General features: G+C 43.5%; 2 protein-coding genes across 2 annotated transcripts; both read left to right on the top strand.

Moving 5' to 3' along the window:
• Positions 1-83: 83 nt before the first annotated feature.
• limd2 (LIM domain containing 2) lies at positions 84-6867 on the top strand. The gene is made up of 4 exons (XM_052049312.1): positions 84-251; positions 3881-3922; positions 4497-4633; positions 4867-6867. Exons 1-4 carry the CDS (start codon positions 249-251, stop codon positions 5024-5026), a joined length of 342 nt encoding a protein of 113 aa, XP_051905272.1. The 5' UTR covers positions 84-248; the 3' UTR covers positions 5027-6867.
• A 523-nt stretch (positions 6868-7390) lies between these two features.
• map3k3 (mitogen-activated protein kinase kinase kinase 3) lies at positions 7391-17871 on the top strand. Its single transcript, XM_052049296.1, has 17 exons — positions 7391-8220; positions 9862-9915; positions 10348-10475; positions 10550-10590; positions 10852-10951; positions 11014-11127; positions 11674-11794; positions 11972-12105; positions 12276-12349; positions 12701-12768; positions 13378-13473; positions 13551-13715; positions 13786-13934; positions 14488-14619; positions 14921-15050; positions 15179-15356; positions 15776-17871. Exons 2-17 carry the CDS (start codon positions 9912-9914, stop codon positions 15996-15998), a joined length of 1857 nt encoding a protein of 618 aa, XP_051905256.1. The 5' UTR covers positions 7391-8220; positions 9862-9911; the 3' UTR covers positions 15999-17871.
• The last annotated feature ends 344 nt before the right edge of the window (positions 17872-18215 follow it).

Raw genomic sequence — 18215 nt, 5'->3', positions numbered from 1 at the left:
TGAGTTATAGAGTCATTACGGCCGTATGACGATTGCGTTTTCTGATTCCCGTCAACGCATCTCAAGGAGAATCGAGCCAATGGCGTGCGACCTCCTGCTCGTGGGGGAGAAGAAAAAGACTGGCTATTGAGACCCGAGAGAGGAAGACGCATAGACACTCCACCGGCATCATTGTTGACCAAAAGCCACCGAGAGCGCCGAATTGAGAACACGCTTACCGGCAAGTGTTTCCAGTGCAAGACGCCCAGATGGTGAGTGCACGGCGCAACCAGCAAACCGAGTCCGTTCTCCGACAGCCCTCGCCCCTTCTACCTCCCCGCGACGCTGCCTTTATGCTTAGCCGAGGTGAGGCGAGGGGGAGATGCTCGATGCTAACCGTTTATTTAGGAAAATTCAAATCTCCCTTTCATATAATTAAAACGTTTTAATGTAATCGCTGAAATTAGCTAGTTCCCAGTCCAAATAAAAACCTATATCAGGTTGTTTAAATCCACTGTGAATTTGGGATTTAATGCTCAGTGTTCCTCTCCATAAGACGAGTCGTCCTCTTCCTGTCGGCGCTGTTTAGGAAATGGCATTGTGTCTTCTCTATGTATCAAGTGTTTGTTGTAATACCAGTTTCACACACAATGTAAGCAGATGTGTCGTAACAATCTGACCCGATTGCCTTTACATTGCAAACTGCACACGAAACAGTGCACTTTTATGTCCACAACAGAACACATCGCGACGTACACTTGCACAGGCGCCCAATAAGCGCTCGAAATTGATTGACAGTATGTCATTTTAATTATGCACTAATTATTGTGGTTGTGTGTGTATGTGTGTGTGTGTGTGTGGTAGAACTGGAACGCTTTTTCCAATAACTTGCCCCTGAAAGAGCAAGATGCAGTTGCAAACAAACCTCTTCTAGTATTAGAAAATGAATGCACAACTCTACCTCTGGTTGTGACAGTTGCAGGCTGTGCATTTAGTACCTAACCCTTTTCAAATCTACTTCATCCATCCTTTAATACCACCTCCACCACTACTATTTTGTAGTATTCACATTATAGAGTGGCCTTCTTATTGTGGGCACCATACGGTACACCCGTGCAATAAAAATGCTGTCTAATGGGTATCATGATATTACACATGTGTGAGGTGGATTATTACCTTGGTAAAAGAGATGTGCAGACAGATTTGGATTTTTATATAAAAGTGTATGGTCCCATTCTTGGATGGTGGGAAGAGGGCAATAAGGACTGTCGATTCTCAAAATATTAGGTATCGAATTTGTTGAATGACACCACGTTTGCCAATCAGCTATTAGCTTTGCAGTACATGGCATGAGTTGAAATACTGCACATACTTTCCCATTTTTACCCTGTTGTTTGAGTCACTTTTTAAATACTGTACACTAAGTGTTTGTTTGCACCACTCCAGTGTCTCGTCAAAAGTAGGAGGGCACAAGTCAAAGGACGACACAGGACATGTCACAATATGTGGGAAGATGAACACAAATCTCAACATGACTTTCATCGGGCCACATTTGTGTCGTCTGATTTTGGCATAAAGGAAGTTAAATGTAATATTCTTTTGGCGTTCATTCCTTGACAACTTTCGCATAGCTATACAGGCATATGATTCACTAATATTTTGGTGCAATTCTTAAATCCGTGCCCTTGGAAGGCATTTTACTTGTATTTGCATGTTCACAGGCTGGGACTTGTTTTCAAGAATTCCACACCTGGGGTAGACTTACTCTGTTTCGGTTGTGAAATAGTCCTGCTGCACATGCTCAACACGGGGCACTTTTCAGAAGCAGGTTTTCGCTATTCTATCCTCGATTGACATTACGATGTTTTAATGGGGAGTGAAGTAGGTTTGCATCGCTATTATCTTCCGTTTAAAAATAGCATCCAACGTCAACAGCGCTGCACGCTTGGCTGAAGTTCTATCTGAACTTTGGCAGGCTCCCCAGACAGGAAGTCGCTTATGCAAAAATGCCGCATCACTCTTCTGGGGGGCATACACTAAGTTGTAAAATAGTCAAGAGGCGAAGATGTGATTACACTGCAGACTTGCAGTGAGAACGCAGCTAAAGATTGTACTCATTTTTGTGGGTGTGTTTTTAGCTTCATACCAGAGGTGCTGTTGTTTCTGTGCATAGACGCATTGCTGACAGGGCTTTACATGTTGAGGCCGGGATGGAATGCTGCAGTCAAACACAAGCTACATGTCATCTTCTGCGGTCGCGCACGCATTGTTCCTTCAGGCATGTACAAATACACGAATTTGCCTGCAGACATAAATCTAACCCAATCCAATGATTCTACCTTAAAATTAGATTTTTTTTAAGGTCTCAAAAATGCCACAAATGCAATAAACAACAATGCTGTATCTTGTTTGTATTGGGTTATTTCAAAGTTGTTCAAATTGTCGGAATTTAAGATTCTCAACAGTAAATATTATTCGTGCAGTTGTCCATGAAAAGGGATTGATTATCTTTTGTTTTGAATCCAAATAAAATATTGAAATTAATGATTAACATTTTTGCCTCTTGTATGTTTTGGGCTTTTACCCTAAATTTGACTGACGTGTTCTCTTGGACAGTGTTTCCCAACCTTTAGTGAGCCATGGCACACATTTCACATCGTAAAAAAATCTCACGGCACATCACTTTACCAAACGATGAACAAAAAAGTGGATGCAGATATACAGGTTAAGCCTGAACAATGATGCTGTTCCACTCCAGACCTGTAGGTAGCAGTCTTGTGCATTCTGCAACGTGTCTGCCAGCCTGCTATGAAAGTGCTCCTTGTTCTACTCAGACAAAAAGCTGCCTTATTTCTATTCACACTCTCCTCAGTGGTGTCTACCGGCGGCTGCTTTGTGGTTCCTAATTTATTGGCTGAGCAAGCACCGTAGCCGAGACTGTAGCCTAAGGAAGCCGCATGTCGTAACTACTTCCTGTCATGTATCTGCGCCTTGCATGTACATATAAGGAAACGCAAGCTGGCGCGCTGGCTCCTCTCAAGTAAGGTGGCGTCACTTGACGAGCATTTCCATCTTTCGGCTATTCAGGCCATCTTGCAATTTATTAGCAAGTTAGCATTTGATCACCTCATATTAGAAATAGTACTTGAATCTAGGGCAAGATGTATCAACCGTTGTCTACTCATATTTGCTATCTTGCTGCTTGTCTCCCTTCTCTTCCTGTGGTCACACTAATTTACATTTTTTTTGGTCACATGCTGTGGACTCCCCACCCCAAACACAGGCGTATGTTCTTCCAATCAGTCTGTGGCTTTCCCGCATGGAACTCTGCGTGAACTCTTGTCGAACTATCCACCATAGCCATGCCTGTTAATGCCGCCGTAGCCTGGAGCATCCCCTGGTGCTAATTGTCACAGCTTAACCCTGTCTGGCCTTTCTTTGGCTTAAGCTTCCCCAAAGTGCAGTGACATAACACCTTAGGCCTAATTAGCTCGATTTTTGCACTTGCACACCAGAGGTCAGGTGTCACTTGCAAAATATATCCGCCCTTTCACACAACCTGTCAAAGCAGATGGTTTCCCTTGTGGCTGTTCTGTCTGAAAGTTACTGACGGCAGAGTTAATAGAGGAAATGAAGTTGCCCTGCAAGTTTTCTCCACTGCTGTCATTGTATCAGCAGCTGTGTGAAGTTGGACGGCAAAAGGCCGGGACGGGAGAGTGACGCTTAACACATGACACTTTATTCCGCATCATGGTTGCTGACTGACGGCTACTGGGATGTCATTCCAGAGAGAGGGACCAGCAACAGAAAAGGCTCGATCCCCTCTGAGCCTCAGTTTAGTCCTTGCTACTTCTACAACATGTACATATTTTGAACTGATGTGTCTGAAATCCTTCCTCAGGATAACCGAAACACTGAGGAGAAGCCAGTCCAGCGGTCCAAGGTAAACAAGTATGTGTGCGCGTGTGTGTGTCCTTTTTGTGCTGAACCCACTCTCTAAAGTGACTGTGGCGTGAGATTGAGTTCATTCGATTCGGTGTTCCACTGGTGCTCACAGCCAAGGCTGTGTGGGCTAAATGAGCTTACGTAATAAAACCAATTTAATCAGACAAGTTAAGGCCTGCAGTTATTTACTCTTGTCCCACTTTGATGCTCCTCGCCATCCATCCATCCATCCATGCTTCCATTTTTTCCAATTGCAATTAGATGTATAACTTTCTTAATATTCAATTTTGTCAATTCATCCTCTATTGAAATTCATTCCATTTCATTCTCAGTAATTCCCGTCCAACGTTTTCAGCTTTGAAAATCGCCTAGAATTTCGCAACTCTGCAAGCATTTTATCGTTTAGAGTTACAATAGACCACGTAAGAATAATCTTCACATTATTCTTATAAATCACGCTGCATCGGCACGATTTATTAGACAAAAGACGTTAACTGTATAAATCGACTATGTCTTTGGTGGAAACAATTCACTTCAGTGGTTGACGTCCACGTGCGGTTCTGTGTGCCCAGTCATTCAGCTTCAAGACCCCAAAGGAAGTGTGCTCGTCCTGCGAGAAGACGGTCTACCCAATGGAGCGGCTGGTGGCCGACAACCAGGTCTTCCATTCCACGTGCTTTTGCTGCAAGCACTGCCACACCAAGCTCAGGTAACCACATGCCACACTGACATCGTAAGCCCCCATTTCATGTTTGTATTCCCCCAAAAATCTGCCGTTTTGGTGTTTCGTGTATTTGTGTGCATGTGTGTGCCTCGACCACTAGGGGGCAGTAGGTTACATACATAGAATAAATGGAGATTTGTTGACGCGACTCGAAAACAATTGCAACGAGTCTGGAGTCAATACTCGTTTGGTTGTGATTGGTTTTTTTCCACCCGCAGCTTGGGAAACTTTGCTGCCCTGCAAGGCGAGTTCTACTGCAAGCCTCACTTCAAGCAGCTGTTCAAGAGCAAAGGCAACTACGACGAGGGCTTCGGACGCAAGCAGCACAAAGAGCGCTGGGCCACCAAGGAGACAGAAAACATCACCAAAACGGCGTGAAAACAAAAAACATCCCCCTAGCTTAAATTTGTTCGTTTCCTTTTTTTCCCTCCCTCCCAAATTGGCCATTACTCACACCACTGATTTGTTCTTTAATTTTATTCCCAGCTAGTTGAGTGTGACCAAAAACCTTCTCGGCTGCGGCGAGGGGGAAACGTTACGATGCCGTAGTTGTTTTGGTTCTTATTGTTACTGTTATGAATGGTTTGCACCTATTTAACCATGTCAGCAGGCACACCATTTGACACACACACTCACACTTTGGCACACACACGTATACACACGCACACACAGACACACACTCAGGTCAACTATCCAGGCTCTTTATTGGCAGTGTCACCCAAGGATTTTATACAAAAATGTTACAATAATGAACCGCAGCGCTCCAAGCGCCTGACGGGGATCCAACAGGGTACTGTAATGTTACCTCACATATTTTATTTTACTTATTTTTTTTATTGTAAATTGTTTTTGTTTGGGTTGCATTTTTTTCTTTTTTTTTTTCTTTTTAAGTGTCGACTGTCTTTATTGCATGTGGTCGGTACGAGTGGGTCCCAACGGCCTTAATTTCAACCACTCGATTAGCCTTTGTCATAATTATTTTAAATTTTGGTTCCAAGCACTTGGATTGCTTATGTGAATTTATCTGTACATAGCGCTGTTTGTTTTTTTTGTGATTCGTGAATACCCCTCCCCGACATCCCACCAATTGCTCCGAGCCACCGAAAACACCCACACTTTGTGCCATCTGTCACTTGAATCATTCCAATCATGTGAAAATCCCTTCCGTTACCCTTCCCCCACCCAGTGTTTGCCAACCTTTTCAATAGAAAAATCACAGCTCACCACCCAAATGTCACAAAATGCAGGTGGTAGTGTAAGCATTTAATGTTTCTGCACGTCAGTATACACGTCTGGCATAGAAAGGTGAACAAAGATCCTGGCCTAACCCGTTGGCACCTGGACCTATTCCTTCATGAAGTGGTGCCCCTCCCAAAAATGAGTCGTGCATGCTGCATGTGACAAGCGGTTCAGAGTGCCCCCTGCTGCTGACACGTGTGCTCGTCTGAAGAATAGTTAACCGTATGAATTTTTAAAAATTGCCTTTTTTGTCAAAGTTGCCTCCGTGTGCGGTCTCCATTTCGATTGATCGCCAATTGAAAAGGGTTTTAATATCTTGTAAAAATAAAAATGCATTTTAGGGACATGAGTGACATTTGAATGACTCGGTTGATTTTGTTACTGTGAATCGAGCATGCTGCGACCAATAACAGATTGATAGTTGCATTTTTTTAAGAAGAGAAGCCTTAGAACAGTCCATATTCTAATGCCTTTTCCAAAAGCAGACTACTCCACATTCCCCCCTCAACCTGCAGCCCCAATCACGCCTCCACAAAATAATGTATAAAACTTCTAACTCTGCTGTTACATAAGTTTGTATGTGTGTGAGATCACTTTTTAAACCTCGAATGCTTTAAAATCAACATTTATGTGGAAAATGTCTTGTTTTGTTTGTTGGTTGTTTAAAAAAATGAAAATTGTTAAATTGTCCTCTCGGCTTTTTATCTTTGAAACGTATGGCTCTTTTTGACCATGTGATTTTAAATTTTTTTCCATTACGCACATTTGACCTGTGGTTTGCGGTGGCCTTAAAACAAGAACGCTCAGACTGTACTTTGCAGTCTTCTTTCTCTTCCATTATTTTTATTTAACTTTCTATTACATTTAAAGCGCCCCTCATGCCTCTATATTTTGAACATTTGTCATGTTTTCTTTCCTTTGTTTTACATGCTGTTGGAGAAAAAAAAATAAATGCTGGTGTTGATTTGTTAATTTCACAATGGCCTATAATTGAGGGTTATGACATTGCACATTTACAAATTAAAATGTGTACTTTCTCTTACCGGTAATTAGTATGAATTGACAAAACTAATCTCAACACATTGTAACTTAATCACTTGTTATTTATGTCGTTTGTTTTCCGAGTGCCCATCAAGGCAACATAAGTAGAGCAAATGAATGCATATACAGTATTTTTACAAACGAAGTACAGTACTGTATTGATTTCCTGCTATTGCTGAGTATTAAGACGACGCTTATGGAGGTGCCAAAAATTGCTAAAATTAACTAACTATACCATTAAATGTTTCATTGATAAATGAAACAATTGAAAAGTTAAATGATGAACGAAATAGTTGAAAACGTCATTAATGAAACAGTTATTGTGTATTTAGCTAAGTTTGGCACTGTCAGTTCTCCATACACGCGTAACGTCTCATTGCATTTATTTTTCGCACATTTTTTTAAACTTCTGATTTCCGAGTGTCGTCGAAGGCATCACAGGGTACGTCACAGTTGCTCCGCCCAAGCTGCGGTGCGCGCCTTCGAGTTTATACACTATCCAAGAAGTATCCGCGCGTTCCCGCACCTTCCCTCGATCTCATTTTGGTAGCGAACAAACAAGCGCAAATCCTTTGGGCTTGAAAGTAATTTTTGGACTACAATTTTTGCGACACTTTGGGGAACAAGGACATAAAGTCGATGGCCTCCTTTACCAAAATACTTTGGAAACTACTAAACGAGTTCCGGTGGTGAAATGCTTTTTTTCAGGAAGTTGGAGGTTGTCTCTGGGAAAGATTTAGACCTTTGTTTTAGTCAGGAGAAGCGATGATGGACTGCTTTCTTTGTACCAAGGTTTGTCGAGTATTTGTGTTGAAAGACAACAATTTGGCGTCGAGTCAGTCACGAACAAGCCGAAGTGCTCAGAAGTTTGATGAATTTTGACCCTACTCGGCTTCCCGTCCTCACTCATCTCTCGAACCCCTGTATCTATTCTAAAACGGATTCCTTGAAAGTAATTGAACAAGACGCCTTATTTGGGCACCTCCAGATGTTTATTCGGAACGTGTTTTGTATGCTTTCCCAGCATGTCAGCCTCCGTAGCTCCTCCAAAGGATCACTTCCTGTCTAAACCACCCACGTGACCTTGTTTTTTTTCTTCCTTTTTGGGAGCTGTCAATTAACAATCATCACTTGGCGTGTGTGATACCCGAGGACCCCCTGTGGGCAACAACATGGCCCCCGGCACGCATGCGCTCTGCTTGACGGCGCGTGCCCGTGCCCACTGAATCTGGAGAATGCGCGCGCACTATCACGACGTCACCTGTCATCGCAGGCGGGGGGAAGACACCCAGGTGAGGAGTCACGTACTTATGACGCAACAACACGCCTCCAAAATTGCCTCATCAGCGCTTGCATGGCATAAGTGAATATATTAACCTGAACTACGCCAAAATTGTGGCCAACATCGATATGTCATTGCATTAAAAATGTGTAACAATTTAGCTATGAGTAGTTTACTTCTATAATAAAATTAGAACAGACTTAACTCTTATGCAAGTGCAAAAAGAAGCAAACTTCTGGAGAATAAAACAATTAAAAATGTAATAAAATGTCTTACTGAGAGATGTTAGCATTTTTAGCATTCATAAGTTAACTATCATAATTGTAAGAATGTATGTAACTGCTGCGTCCCAATATACCGAAGTTTTTAAGTATTCTTTCACAGTAATGTAAGTGTAAAAAGAAGTCGTAAAAATGGTGGAAATGTTAAATTACTTTCCTGTTTATTAGCATTTCTAACATTCGTTAACTGTTCTAAATGTATGAAGACACGAACCTTTGTGCACTGAAACGATCAAAATAACATTAAAATTGCAGATTTTTATCATTCTTTGGATTTCATGTGGATTGTACAATCGTTGACAGTGATAAAGTCTGTCGTTCTATCATAGTGCGACTTGGTGGAGGTCTGTCCATTCTAGTTGTCATCTTCTGTGCATACCCCAAAAAGTTATAGAGCACTTTGAAGCATAGTAGGGTGACAATTAGAAATGTCTTGTTAAGGTATTGTGCATGTCGCACTCTAGTCATAAGATACCAGGGGTGGAGTATGGCGTTAACTGGGAAAAACAGCCTCAGACTAAACAGCACGGGAGAAATGGGGGGTTTTGTGTGTGTGTGTTATCCTTGTTAACCCCGACAGTCGTGGAAACGTGATACAAAGAAAATAAATCGGGCATAGCAGCACGGCCTGGTAGAACTGCTGCCTCTTCTGCATCCAAAATTCCCCACTTTCCGCTTGGAGGGTAATGAGAATCAGGAGCGAAGGCAGCCAGTAGCAGCAGGCCTCGTAATTCCTAGCATTCCCTGAAGTAACCACCTCCAAGCCCTGTAAACACCTTCCTTTTGCTTTTGGCTGCCATGTATGCCAAGTGGCGGATGTTTGAAAGCAACGTGGCAAAGAGAACAAGAGGGACGTGCCCTCCATTCCTGTGGTGGGATTATTACGCCGAAGGCTGACTGCTTGTTGCCACGGGTGCTGATGCCCTTCATACGTTTTCATTAAAAAAAAAAAATGGACATGGCAATAACCATCTCTGGGGTCATAACTATTCTATCTGCCAAACCTTAATTTTAATTACACACATGAAACTGTAATATTCAGACCATACATGAGGTGGTCCGGACTAATATGTAGCATTGCAGCAGACTAAATATTCTGGCAGTTTTGTGAACGGTACGTGAAGCGAGCCAGATTAATTCCCAGCAAGTATTCTGGCCCTCTTTCGAACATCCGTGTTATGTTGAGCTCCATCATGTCACATTCCTGCCAAAGTCGGCTTTTAGTGGCCAAGATGGTAGCACTCTCGCATCCTGACAATTGTTGCACGTCTGGCTGATAACCTTTTGTCTGCGTACATCCTCTTGCAGGAAAAACGGCTCCGAAAAGACTCATTTGGAACTCTAATGTTGTTATTTTGTGTTTTGCGCAGTTGGACTGGCAGCACTTCTGAAGATTTGAAGACCACGCGGCGTCGCCACAATGAGTAAGTCAGTTCACCAAAGTGCATGAGAAAGGCCTTTTTGGTTTTCATGGAAAAAAAAAAACTGCAGCCCCCGTCGGAGCATCAGTTCCAGACTCCAGCGGGCAAAGTATCGTGTTTCCGTGCCCTAAGAAGTGGAGTTTTGCTTCTCCTGACTGTGATGTCGGTCCAAACTACACAGGACCAAATGTTTACTCTCCCTGCGAGGCAAAAAAAAAACTGCCCGGATCTCAACCGTGGGAGAAGGCACATTGAAAAGCGACTTTTTCACAACATTGACGATGTGAAAGGTATTCGCATGGAATGGAAGGGAATAGCGAGTACGGGGGGTGTGAAGTTTTACACTGCGAGACTCTGTTTTGTGCGAAACTCGACAAAGTCGACTCAAATGAGAAAACGCTGTACCAAATGTGTTTCTCATTTGTCTCTGTTCAGATGAACGACAGGCACTTCACTCCATCATGAAGGACCTGGTGGCCCTGCAGATGACGCGGCGACAACCCGTCGCGCCGTACGACGGCGGCGGCAGCAAATTCAAGACACCCGCTCAGGCTAATAGACAGGTAGGTCTTCACCATTTTTTAAAATCTTGTTTTTTTTTCTATTAACTGAAAGCTTTGTGCTTGTTTTCCCTCAGGAGGACGTCAGGATAAAGTTTGAGTTCTCGGACGAGAGGCGGTGAGTTGTAAGGAGGTTATAAACTGTTAATATAGCCAATTGTAACACTTTGTATCTTTTTTGGGCGGAGGCGTCAGTCAGATTTTTCTATACAAGTGCTAAAAAGTTAATTTTACGTACTATGCCCCCTTCCGTTGATGGAACATGGCATAATTTGTATCCTTTCTCAGCCCAGTTTGGAGGAGGGAGAAGTCTATGGTTAGCATGTGTTACCAGGGTGCACTTGCAGGAATTCTCTAATCTGGTCTTCTCTGGTTTTAGTATCCTGATGTTTGGCCGACCCGTGCAGTTTGATGAAATCCAGCGCAAAGTCAAGCTGGTTTTTGGCCAGCAGCTGGACTTCCGTTACATGAGCAACGATGTACGACTCCACTGCTGTTGTCACGTCGTTGCCTTGTTGACACGCCGTTTGCCTCCCGACAGTTGTCCATCCCGCTGCGAGGGCAGGACGATCTGGACAAGGCCATAGACCTGCTGGACCGAAGCGCTAACATGAAGAGCATCCGGATCCTGCTGCTTGAACAGGAACACGACAATGTGAGGCAAACGCGTACTGGGCAGGCCTTTACAAGACGACGTTGCGGCACTGTTGTTTCTTCATAGCACAACACTTGCGAAAACCGACTTGGCAACAGCTATCTCTGCTAACAACTACATTTTTATGCGTTCCCAAAGCCTCGAAGCAACCTTTGTCAAAATCGAGGCCTGCGGGCCGAAACCAGCACGCCGGGTCGTTTTATGTGGCCCGCAGAGCTTAGCATGCAAATGGTTGTCTTCAGATAGAGCTCTCGCGTTCATTTTGGAATGCTAATTTCAAACTCCACACGACATCAAAGTGACATTAAAGCTTTTTGCTCAAAAAGTAGCTAAGTGTACTAATGTTATGAATAATGGCTAAGTGTCGTCATTTCAAATGCACCATGTCTTCTGGGCGCCTGCAAAATATTAGAAACAAGAAAATTCAGATTTTTATAGCCTGTGCATTTTCTTTGACGGAGTTAGCGGCATCTCCAAGTCTTGCTACCGCCTCCGCGGGATTCAAGTTGAATTTTAAACTACCGCTGCCTGATTTTCATCTTACAGCCCCCCTCGCCGTCCCAACATGTGCCTTGCAAGCAAGTCCGAATCAAAGCCTCGCAGTCCACCGGTGACGTCAGTGCTGCATACTCGTCGTCGGAGCCTAGGGGGCGCCACCTATCCACCGGTAAGTTGCTGCGCGGAGACGCGAGTCAATACATGTTTTATATCATCGAGTGAAAAGCTGTCAAAACACAGGAGTCCGTAACAGGCTGCGAAAACATTGACATTTCACGGCTTGCCAAGTGCATTTCATTGAATGACATGTTATTTTTCCTCTGCTGTTTCCTACTTGGATGAACAGGTTCCCAGAATGCGGGGCGCAGCTCGCCACCTCCCGGTTACGTGCCGGAACGCCAACAGAGGATCGCCCGCCAAGGTTCCTACACCAGCATCAACAGCGAGGGGGAATTCATCCCGGAGACCAGCGAGCAGTGTGTGAGTCCGCGTATTCAAATGTGTTTATTTCATTTTTTTTTCAGCAAAACAAAAGAAGCTCTTTTGCATTTTTTGCAAACTATTAACGCCATCGTGTGATTGCAGCGGTTCAATTTCCGCAGTGTGATCAATTTGAGTGTTATCTGAATGTTGTTTTGTTTCCCATGCAGGTTCTGGATCCCTGGAGCAGCGCTGAAAACTCTGTGTCTGGAAGCTGTCAGTCTCTGAATAGTAACTCAGACAGGTTAGCATTCCCTGAAGCTACCGTCGATGTATATTGAAAGTTTATTTCAAGCCTCCGCGTTGTTGCGTTAAGTCGGTTCAAATAACAACAACAATGAAATGGCTGAGATGATATCGAGACTACCGCTGCTGTTTTTGGGGCGGGTGTCTCACAAGAAGCCAAAGAAAAAGCAAAACAAAAGCAGCATGTTACTCCGAGATCTTAGGTTTAGCACAACATGCTAACATCATGCATAACGGTCATTGGAACGCTGAAATATTTGTGCGACATTTCACGCGATCCCTTCGTGTTCCTTTGTTGATGTCACTTAAGCCTTAGCGGTGGTCTTCATATTTTCTTCTGTCCCGGCAGCCCCTCCACAAGGAAGTCTCGCATGCACCAAGCCAAGAGTTATCCTGACAACAGACAAGAGTTATCAGGTGAGAAGCCCCAACAATTTTTTTTTAAATTTGGCTTGGTATATGTAGCAAATTAGGTTTTTGTTCTTAATTTATTTATTGTTAAAATAAAAAGGGAAATGGTAAACCACAAAAACAAAGATACATTTAAAAATGTTTATTATATGACTGGGTCATCTGCTGTAAATAGTCAAATAAAAATAGTGAAATAAATAATTTACCTCCACAGTACAATTTTTATTTTGTTGAATTGTGTGTTAAGGTATTTCTTGTAAATGTTTTATTGAATTGATTCATTTATTATAAAAATAAAATTTGACATATTCATTCCAAATGAACATTTTTAATGTTATTAAATAAGGTTCAATTATTCCAAATAATTTTGAAACAAATACCACTTAAAATATATGAAGAAGAAAAATAATACAGTTAAAATGTTCAAAATTATTTGATAATTACCACAACAAAGAATTGTTTTTTTTCTAACCTCATATGTAAATCAGCTGGCACAATTTTCAGTTTAAAAAAAACAAAACAAAAAACAAATGCAGCCCTTCAGCACAAATGCTTGTCCACCACATGGGGTGGGGGGCTTCTTTTTCTTAATCCCCCTTTCCGCTTTGTTTCCAGACAGGGAGAACAACGTCTATGACCGCATAGTCGGCAAGGGGGGCTCGTACCCTCGCCGTTACCATATCTCGCTGCACCACAAGGACCTCAGCGAAGGTACCTTCAACCACCAACCACCGCATCACGCGGCGACACTTCATTCAAACCTCTGCGTTGTTATTCCTCGCCATTAGGACGACGCACTTTTCCCCGCATCCGCCGCCCGCAGGGGAACCTCTTCACCCTCGTGCCTTCACGCCGCTCGCTCAACGGCAGCGAAGAAAGCATCGGCAGCTGGCAGCTGATGGATACCCAGGGCAGGCTCAGACCGCAAGAACGCCCCGTCGTCACCCATAAATGTACGTATGACATCATCAGTCAGGCTTTGGAAACAAAATGGGGAACGGGCTTCTTTTTGGGATTCCCCAGCGCCCACTGCTCCTTTGTCCTGGCGGCGGGGCAAGCTCCTGGGCCAGGGGGCGTTCGGGAGAGTGTACCTGTGCTACGACGTGGATACGGGACGGGAGCTAGCCGCCAAGCAGGTCCAGTTTGATCCTGACAGTCCTGAGACAAGCAAGGTGAGAAGGGCTTATTTTTTATATTTTTATGACTGTTGCGTCATACATTAGTTCCTAGTTCTTGTCGGAGTTAAAGTTCCTGTGGTCTAAAGGTGCCTTTCCACCTAAAGGTCCAGGAACTGTGAGATTTTGGTGCTTGTACTTCCTGGACCAAAAAGGTACTTTCGACGCAGCAGGCAATTATTCTTTTAGACCAGAAACAAAAATACCCCGGAACCAGATTTTCGACAACAGTTCCTGAGCTGAATTTCCATTTAAAATCCCAGGAAATTTTAGTTCCTGCAACAAAGAGGTTCCAATCAAATGTGTTGAGGTCCCTGTACCTCTCATAAATACCCATTAGTTTAAACTCATCCAGTGCCGTCTTCCTGCTTTCGCTTTTTTTTTCCATTTCCTGTTTCGGGAAAAAAAAAAAGCTAAACCTGTTGCTCCCGTGCATCATTGCCCCGTCATCCTGTTTGCCTCCAGGTCCAAATTTTCATTCAAATGATTCACTGATTGGTCATTTTGTCGTAATTCGGTTTTGTTTCAACGTCCGCTGGGGTTCATGCAGGAGGTCAGCGCCTTGGAATGTGAGATCCAGTTGCTGAAGAACCTTCGCCACGAGCGCATCGTGCAGTACTACGGCTGCTTGAGAGACCGCAACGAGAGGACCCTCACCATCTTCATGGAGTACATGCCCGGGGTGAGTCCAACATCCATTCTCGGATTATGTAGCAAATGTTTCAGCTCGCGATCAGTGGATAAGTGGTGCAGAAAATGGAAATGTGCACCTGAGCCAACTTGGAGGCTTGTCCAAAACCTAGCAAAATAAAGACGACATGGATCTGAGACAGTAGTTACGAAAGTCCAACACAGAATGGTCTTCCAAAAGGGCAGCCAATAAAGGACCCTGAAACTACTTTTAAAACACACAATAGTCCGAGTTCACAGAGAAATTTCTAGGTTTGTCACTGAATCCAAGACGTGGTCTTGCTTCCTGTCAGGGTTCTGTCAAAGACCAGTTGAAGTCTTACGGGGCGCTGACGGAGAGCGTAACCCGAAAGTACACCCGTCAGATCCTGGAGGGGATGTGCTATCTCCACAGCAATATGATCGTGCACCGAGACATCAAAGGTAAGCCGTTTTGCATCGGAGCAGGGGTCGGGGGGAAGTCACACATGGGTCAATAGTCAGTCTCTCGTCTTAGCCTTCAAGAAAAAAAAAATCCAAAACTCAAGTCTATCTGTACGTTTGATTTTAAGGAGCCAACATTGTGCGGGACTCTGAGGGCAACGTCAAGCTGGGCGACTTTGGGGCCAGCAAGCGTCTGCAGACCATCTGTATGTCCGGAACTGGCATCCGCTCGGCGACCGGCACCCCCTACTGGATGAGCCCAGAAGTCATCAGCGGGGAAGGCTATGGCAGGAAGGCCGATGTCTGGTGAGTCCATGTTTTTAATGCAGTTGAGGTTTGAAATCTAACTTTGGCTTTTTCAAGTAGGATTTCAAGCCGGGTTTATGGTTTGAAATTGGGATTTTAAGACAGGGTTAGAGTTTAAAGACAGAGTTAGGGTTTTAATTTAAAATCGTGTTTCATACCAGGCGCAAGGTTTCAAGCAAGGTCTTGGGCTCTAAGTTATGCTTTTAAGACAGGTTTAGGGGTCCAAGGTGGTCCAAGTGTTTCAAAACTGAGTTTTAAGCCTGGGTTAGGGTTTTTAAAGTTAAAACGTTCACGCTGAGTAAGCGTTTCAAATTAGGGGTTTAAGCTTGGGTTTGGCACTGTAATATGGCTTCACGGCTGGATTAAGCTTTTTAAATTGGAGATTTCAAACCAAAGTACCAGAGTGTGTGTCTTTCCAGGAGTCTGGGCTGCACGGTGGTGGAGATGCTGACGGAGAAACCCCCGTGGGCCGAGTACGAGGCCATGGCGGCCATCTTCAAGATCGCCACGCAGCCCACCAAGCCTCTGCTGCCACCACGCACCTCCGAGCAGGCGCACGACTTTGTCCGCCGCATCTTCGTAGAGGCCGCGCGACGGCCCTCTGCCGAAGAGCTGCTCAGACATCCTTTCTCACGCGACTAGCCTGGACGGAGCGTGCGGCATTACCAAAGTTGTTTGTGCAGTGTGGAGAACAAATAACGTAGCCGGTTCTTTTTCGGTCAGCTTCCGATATGCGAGCCGCGTTCGCAGGAGCCTTCATGAGTTGGCGTGAAACGACGATGACATTGGCCCTCTTTCGGTTGGACCGTGTTGCACCAGCGGCGTCATAAACCCGACAGAATTTAAAAGGTCTCCTTGAAAGTTTTGCACACCGTGTGGAGAAAAGTATTGGGACACATGTGCACTGGTATGGTAGAGTTTCCTCAATTCGGGTTTCGTGTTGAGGTTTTGAGGTCGGATTATTGCTTTAAAGTAAGGTTTCAAAAGAGCATTTCAACCTGGGGTGGGCTTTCAATGTCTGCTTTTTACGTGTTTCAAAAGATGACTCATTAATTGAGATGTGCCTCAAAACATTTGTCCACATAGCTGTTGGAATATTGTAGTATAAGATCTTTTGAAGATGTCGTCATGTATGAGGGGAAGAAGCGCAAGTTGTCGGGTTTGTCTCAAAAAGTGTGTGGTTTGGCAATCGCCTGTCATTGATGGGTGCATGGTTGGTTGGTTGATTGATTGATTGAGTGTGTTTCAGGGCTTGTGTCGTGTTGGAAAAGGCAGTAGGTTGTTTGAGCCGTGTAACCAGGAAGTGACTGTTGTCGCCCTTCTTGCTGGACGCAGTGTGCGACATCACGAGTTGAGGCCGTCAACTCGTGTGACCTAAACGAGAGGCTGATGATTGTTTGGTTTTATACGTTTTAATACAGTGTTTCAAACACAATGGCCTTGAGAACAAAGCTTTAACAGACAATTGTTATCTAATCAGATGCACTTTTAAAAAAAGAATGTCATCTATGAGTTTTGTATTTAAGTCCAATGTGATTGTATTTATAGATTTTTTTTATTTATGCCTCTGACACGTCACCTGGAATTTATATTTTTTTATCAAATTTTATACTCCAGTTGGTGTTGTTTCGACAAAGAATAGGTAGAAAGCAGCTGGTTTTGCAAATGTGCGCCCCACTCCCTAGAAAATACTTTTTTTTTTTCCTTCAATATTTTTTTTTATGTACACGCAGGAAACAAACTCTGGCTGGCCGAGTTCTGTTTGGGGGCACAGACAAAAAAAAAATCCACTTTGAGATGACATTTAAAATTTCTCTTCTTGCTTTTCAGATACAATTCAAGAGCATATCGAGGTTTGTTGGTTGAGCCAAATGACGACTTTGTTCACCAATGGGCGGTGTCCAGGCATCAGCCGCAACATTAGGTACACCTGCGCCATGTAAGTTTTTTTGTTTTGTTTTGTTTTTTACTAAGCGATTGACAACTACAGTAACAGGAAGCAAAAATAACAAAAAAAGTATTTTATTTTGGACTAATATTTAAACAAATAAAACAAACTCAATCTTATTGTGTATAGATATAGAATTTATATCAGCTGTTAGTTTTTTATTGTTGCAGTTGGTCATGCTAAGAGCACTTCCTCATATTTTGATTAGCCACTTGTGTCAAAATATTACAATCATACAAAGCATTATTCTTTATAGCTTTTTTTTCCCCTGACGGTTGTTGTATTGGGTGTCATTTGCAGGTGTACCTAATGTTTTAAAAAAGGATTGAATGGGGAAGCTAAATGCTAAAATGCTTGGCAAAACAAGTGGGGTGAACAAATGAGCATGAGCTACTTTAGACATTTTTAGACAATGTTCTCTTATGTTTCTGTTTAGCGATGTTGTATCATGACGGGACTTGCAGTGCAACGTCAAAATGTATTTCACAGAAAGCAGAGTTTAATGGACTTTAATGTCCTTATGTACACAAAGTGCCTTCCAGAATAAAAGAGAGGTTTGGGGGGAAAATGCCGAAAATGTGTCGTGTGGTATTTTCTTAATGGCATGAAAGTGAGTTGCGGCATCGACGTGGACTGCGTATGTTCAAGTGTGGCGTGACATCGAGGGGCATAATATGGTGGTCGTGAGCACTTATCTTTTTTGACAGTCTGCAGATAGAAAGAAGGGAGACTAGAGTGATCCACGACCACTAATGAGAGATCTGCTCCGTCTGTAGCTGTGGCCATGGTGACGCTAGTTTTTTTTTTTTGAAGCTTCATGTAAAGACTCCCCCAATCACCCTCCCATGTGAATACTGAGGAGGCGTTTTTTGTGCGTCTCTTGCCAGGTATGAATAGAGGATGATTATTTC

The sequence above is a fragment of the Hippocampus zosterae genome, chromosome 17 (genome assembly GCF_025434085.1).
Source record: "Hippocampus zosterae strain Florida chromosome 17, ASM2543408v3, whole genome shotgun sequence".
Lineage (NCBI taxonomy): Eukaryota > Metazoa > Chordata > Actinopteri > Syngnathiformes > Syngnathidae > Hippocampus > Hippocampus zosterae.
This window is presented reverse-complemented; position numbering and strand designations above follow the sequence as displayed.

Bases quoted from the DNA above. Each gene is read 5' to 3' on its own strand.
- limd2 (XM_052049312.1), top strand. The intron at 3,923-4,496 runs GTAAACAAGTAT...CTGTGTGCCCAG, and splicing joins AGCCAGTCCAGCGGTCCAAG to TCATTCAGCTTCAAGACCCC. The intron at 4,634-4,866 runs GTAACCACATGC...TTCCACCCGCAG, and splicing joins CACTGCCACACCAAGCTCAG to CTTGGGAAACTTTGCTGCCC.
- map3k3 (XM_052049296.1), top strand. The intron at 12,350-12,700 runs GTTAGCATTCCC...CTGTCCCGGCAG, and splicing joins CTGAATAGTAACTCAGACAG to CCCCTCCACAAGGAAGTCTC. The intron at 14,620-14,920 runs GTGAGTCCAACA...GCTTCCTGTCAG, and splicing joins TCATGGAGTACATGCCCGGG to GGTTCTGTCAAAGACCAGTT.